The sequence below is a fragment of the Cynoglossus semilaevis genome, chromosome 13 (genome assembly GCF_000523025.1).
Source record: "Cynoglossus semilaevis isolate Cse_v1.0 chromosome 13, Cse_v1.0, whole genome shotgun sequence".
Taxonomy (NCBI): domain Eukaryota; kingdom Metazoa; phylum Chordata; class Actinopteri; order Pleuronectiformes; family Cynoglossidae; genus Cynoglossus; species Cynoglossus semilaevis.
In genome coordinates, this window is record NC_024319.1 from 17582667 (window position 1) to 17587396 (window position 4730).

At 40.1% G+C, this 4730-nt stretch overlaps 1 protein-coding gene across 1 annotated transcript in view; it reads left to right on the top strand.

The window, feature by feature from the left end:
- The first annotated feature begins 852 nt into the window (after positions 1–852).
- Positions 853–4730, top strand: part of nr2f5 (nuclear receptor subfamily 2, group F, member 5) — a 13418-nt gene continuing 9540 nt past the window's right edge. The window contains exon 1 of the mRNA XM_008324006.3: positions 853–1219. Within this exon, the coding sequence (XP_008322228.1) occupies positions 853–1219 (367 nt within the window). The remainder of the gene's footprint in view (positions 1220–4730) is intronic.

Consider the following 4730-nt stretch of genomic DNA (forward strand, 5'->3'; position numbering starts at 1 on the left):
ACCGTCTGAGAGGGGGCGGGGCACAGGGATATCAGGCGGCTTGTTTAGTGACACTTTCTCCCACAACTGGAGCTTGGAGTCTGACGCTGCACGCATCAACGCTCAAGGGGCCGCGCAACTGTCTCTCCTGGCCGATTATTTTTCCTCCTTCCCTTCATTTCATTTCACGCGCGGATCCGCAGATCGCACACGACCCGGTGCGCAGAACAAGATCACGTACGATCGAGGAAAAAGAATCGCTCCGTTCTGGACTTGCTTTCCTCAACACACGTACACCAAAAAAAAAAAAAAAAAAAAACGTGGGAGAGGATCGGGTGGACGAAATACAACGAAATCTGGTCAGTATTCAAACTGGGGCTTCTTTAAAAGCCCACAGACGGACGCAGTGGTGTTGTCCGTTATATATATATATATTTTTTCCTTTAAAAGACTCTCTCGAAATTTATTTAATCAATTTCACCCACCACCCACCGCTCTCCTCCACCGCCGCTAACTGCAGTGACTTCTACAAGAGATCACCTTGTGAGAAAGCGTGTTTATGGATAGCGCGGCGACCATCACCGGGGGAACTGTTGTCTTTCACGGCGGATCATGTTGATACACCTGCGTCGCTGTGAACTTTAATATATGTTTCCCCGAAGAAGAACGGCGGTAAATCAATAAATAAACGAAAAGAAAAGAAAAATCTCCCTCCGAGACGTCAGGACCAGGATCAATAACCCCCCCCCCCCCCCCCCCCTCATCTCCCTCCGAGACGTCAGGACGGATCAATAACCAACCCCAACTCTACTTTCTGTGAATTAGAAAAAAAAGAAAAGAAAAAGAAAAACCCAAAACTGTCAAGTTGATAGCATGGCAATGGTAGTAAACCAGTGGCCAGACAACATTTCTGCAGATCCGGGGTCTCAGCTGCAGATCTGCGGCCAGGAGCCTGGCGGGACACCGGGCACACCCAACGGCTCCACGCCGGGGAACGACTCACTGTCCGGGGACAAGATCCCTAACGTGGACTGCATGGTGTGTGGGGACAAGTCCAGCGGGAAGCATTACGGCCAGTTCACGTGCGAGGGATGCAAAAGCTTTTTTAAGCGCTCTGTGAGGCGCAACCTTACGTACACCTGCCGAGGGAACCGAGACTGTCCCATCGACCAGCACCACCGGAACCAGTGCCAGTACTGCAGGCTGAAGAAGTGCCTGAAGGTCGGCATGAGGAGGGAAGGTAGGACCGGTGTGTTTCAGTTCAGTTTGTGGCTCAAAAAAAAAAAAAAAAACTTCTTATATTTCAATATTTCCATTTAACTATCGCGAGGCTTTCTTTTATATCGATCATAGAGAATTTACTTTACTACTTTATACTTTATATTTGGGATATTTCGAGTGGTATATATATATATAATATTAATCGTTACCGAAGAATCGTAGCGATATCGTACGATATATTGTGCGGTATTTGGTGTGCACGTGTTGGTATACGTTATTTTCTTTCATGGTTATCTGACCCTCGTGGGTCTGCGTGTCTCTGTGAACTTTATTCTACAGCCAGTGTAGTAGTAGTAGTAGTGGGTACACGTAGTACACATTGATCCCAGTATTCCCTTTGCTCTCTGTTTTGTTTTATTTTATTTTACTTTTTTTTTTACATTTAAATAAGTCTAAAACTAACCAATCGTGCTTTAGCTTTAGCTTTAAATCTGATTCCTGAAAAATAGAGTTTGCTCCTGTTATTGTTGTTAAAGGACGACGACTCATCGAAAAATCATTTATTTGAATGAAATAACTGCAAATATTTTTTTTTATTTTTATTCTTAACTAAGTTCACCGATCAACAGGCCGTAACGTTGAGCTTAAATTTCTGGTTAGATTTTTTTAAATTATTTCTGAGATATGATTGACATTTTTATTGATTGATAATGAAGGTGTGTTACATTATCCTTAATGCTTATTTCGCTCCTATGAGGCCAACACTTGACTAGCATCCGTGCAGCAGTGTCATTTTAGCAGGGGGTTTAAAGGATGAAGGAGCCCGCAGTCGTTGTGTAACTTCCATCTGCGGTGAGCGTTTAACGGCATCGACGGTGGATTTATGCAACGCCATCATCCGCGGTGACCTCTGGGACACACGATGACGATGAGGCGCTTCATACCCGTCAAAGGCTCGGAGCATGCTACAATTATCCTAAAATTGAACCGGGGGGGTAAGAGCAGATAGATGGAGCGTTGGTGTGATATCAAGACAAATGACTAAAAATGTAAAAGTCATGCATAAAGGCTAAAATGCTCTTATCAGTTTCCTCGCCATCTATTGGGGAAACGTGGGTATTGCAGCAAAAAGGCATATAATAATAATACAAATAAATGATATCATTTGGAAAAGTTTTGCGGGCCGGATTAAAAAGCTGAACGGGCCACATCCGGGCCCCGGGCCATAGTTTGCCCCTGCTTGGCTTGGAGGGTTCCTAATGTCTGTTTATGTGCAAGCATGTACACACAAAGCATTGTTTGGAATTGATCATATCCATTGGTGTGTTCTAAAATATGAAACTACAAATAACTCAGATTATCTCCTCAAATCACACGTCCAAGTTTCGGAAGAGTGCAACAAAATGTCATCAATAGTTCCTAAAAGAAATGTTTTTATGATAATACCAATGGTAAAAGTGTAAACGGTTTATCACGTACTTTCGCGCTGCTTGTCATCCATAGTTTCTTATGGTGCATTTGTGGTTAGTGGTAATGCGTCCTCACATCAACTTTATTGATTCAAATTCCGTTAACGGTAACATGTAACAATGTATCGGCTTCACAGACTTCTGCACAGGCACATCTTAAACATATCTTAAACTAATATGACGGGGCGTTACAGTTGATGCGACGTAGTAGTTATAAGAGACTAAAACCGTCAGTAAATAATATCTGTCGTAATCTGAGGAATATAAAACGTTAAATAAAAAAAAAAGAATAAACCAAAAAAAAAACCGCAATCTCTACTTCGGAGTGCCCGCTAAATTTTATTCTCACCGACTGTATCCTTGAAATCCCTTCTCTCGCTTACCCACAGGGTCATCCATAAGTAATGTTTACGTCGCGTTACTTAACAGGTTCAGCTAAGGTTGCCGAAGGACTTATTCCCCCGCTTGAATTAGGCGATAGAGCCGCTTTGTTTCTACATCTGTTCTTATTGCTAAAATGTGATATTAAAGTTCACCATGCAAAGCAATTTTTTTTTCTTTGATTGGAACGAGGACAGAGAAAGCATGAAAGCATCATATATTAGCCAAGCACCTATAGACACATAGTGCTGGTATTAATAGAGACCCTTATATTGATGTAATTACTGCAAAGGTTCTGAGTATTTAGAGCCATAAAAAAAAAAAAAAAAAGATTCCTACTGCTCTCGTGCCTCTGTACGAATCAGTTAAGTACTTCATATATGGGTTAATTGCAGACAGTAAATCGCCATATCTTTCCATGACTTTATCTGTCTAGGTCATCTACATTCAAACTATTAATATATAGATAGACAGATAGATAGATAGATCTTCAAATTATATATATATATATATGTATATATATATATATATATACCATATTCTAGTTTCTAATAAAGCAGCAAATAACCTCCGGGTCAGGAGCAGATAGAAAAGTCATGCATAAAGGCTAAAATGCTTTAAGCATTTTAGCGCCCTCTATTGGGGAAACGTGGGTATTGCAGGGAGAAGGCAGAAGTATAATGACAATATAAATAAAATATATAATTTTTTTTTAAAGTTTGGCGGACCGGATCAAAAAGCTGAACGGGTCACATCCGGGCCCCGGGCCTTACTTTGCACATGCCTGAGAGTGATGTCTATTCTTGTCTTGAGGCCAGAATGTGTTTAATTAGATTAGGTTCTATAGGTATAGATAAAATAGGAAACATTATTTTCCATATCCAGTTACCAGAAGAGACATCAGTGACAGTGAGGACTCAAGATGTCCTCTATGAAATGTGGTAGTGTCAGCATCCGTTCGGAGGACAGGAATGCGATTCCTCTATTTCAACTAAAGTAGCGGTGAGGCCGCTGCCTCCTATAAATCATGCTACAATATACTGACGCTACATGTGTGTCAACAAATACTGAAACATTAACGACAGACAAGGTTGAGTCAAAGTCCAAAATGGAAACCAACCGGTGACGAAATCCTTCATCAGAGCACTTAAACCTCATGGACGATGTGGCAATATTGGCTAGCACATATACCACACTACGCTCTGCGAAATAAAAATAATTATTCATTAATAATCGCTGTTTTACTGCACCATTGGAAGATCACTTATTCACGTATTGCGGGCCTTCTGTAACCTTCTGGCCCTTAGCTCGTCTTTGTGCTGTGACATCTCTTCCCTGTCTCATTTATGTATTTATCTATATATTTATTTATATATTTATTTATATATTTATATATTTATTTATATATTTATTTATATATTTTAATCCAACCAGCGATCGGGGTATACTGTTCTGTTCCTGGGCTGGGAATTCCAGTTGTCGGGGGTTTTTTTTTTAACCCCTAACTGCTGGTCTAATTGTTTTGACATTATTTTTTTTTTGTTTGATAGATAATTTGTCGAAGCATATTTAAATGTAAAAAAAAAATCGTTGTTAAAAATGTTAAGTAATTATATACATAATGTGTCTATGTACAGTATATATGTACATAGGATATGTACATATATAAATATATATATA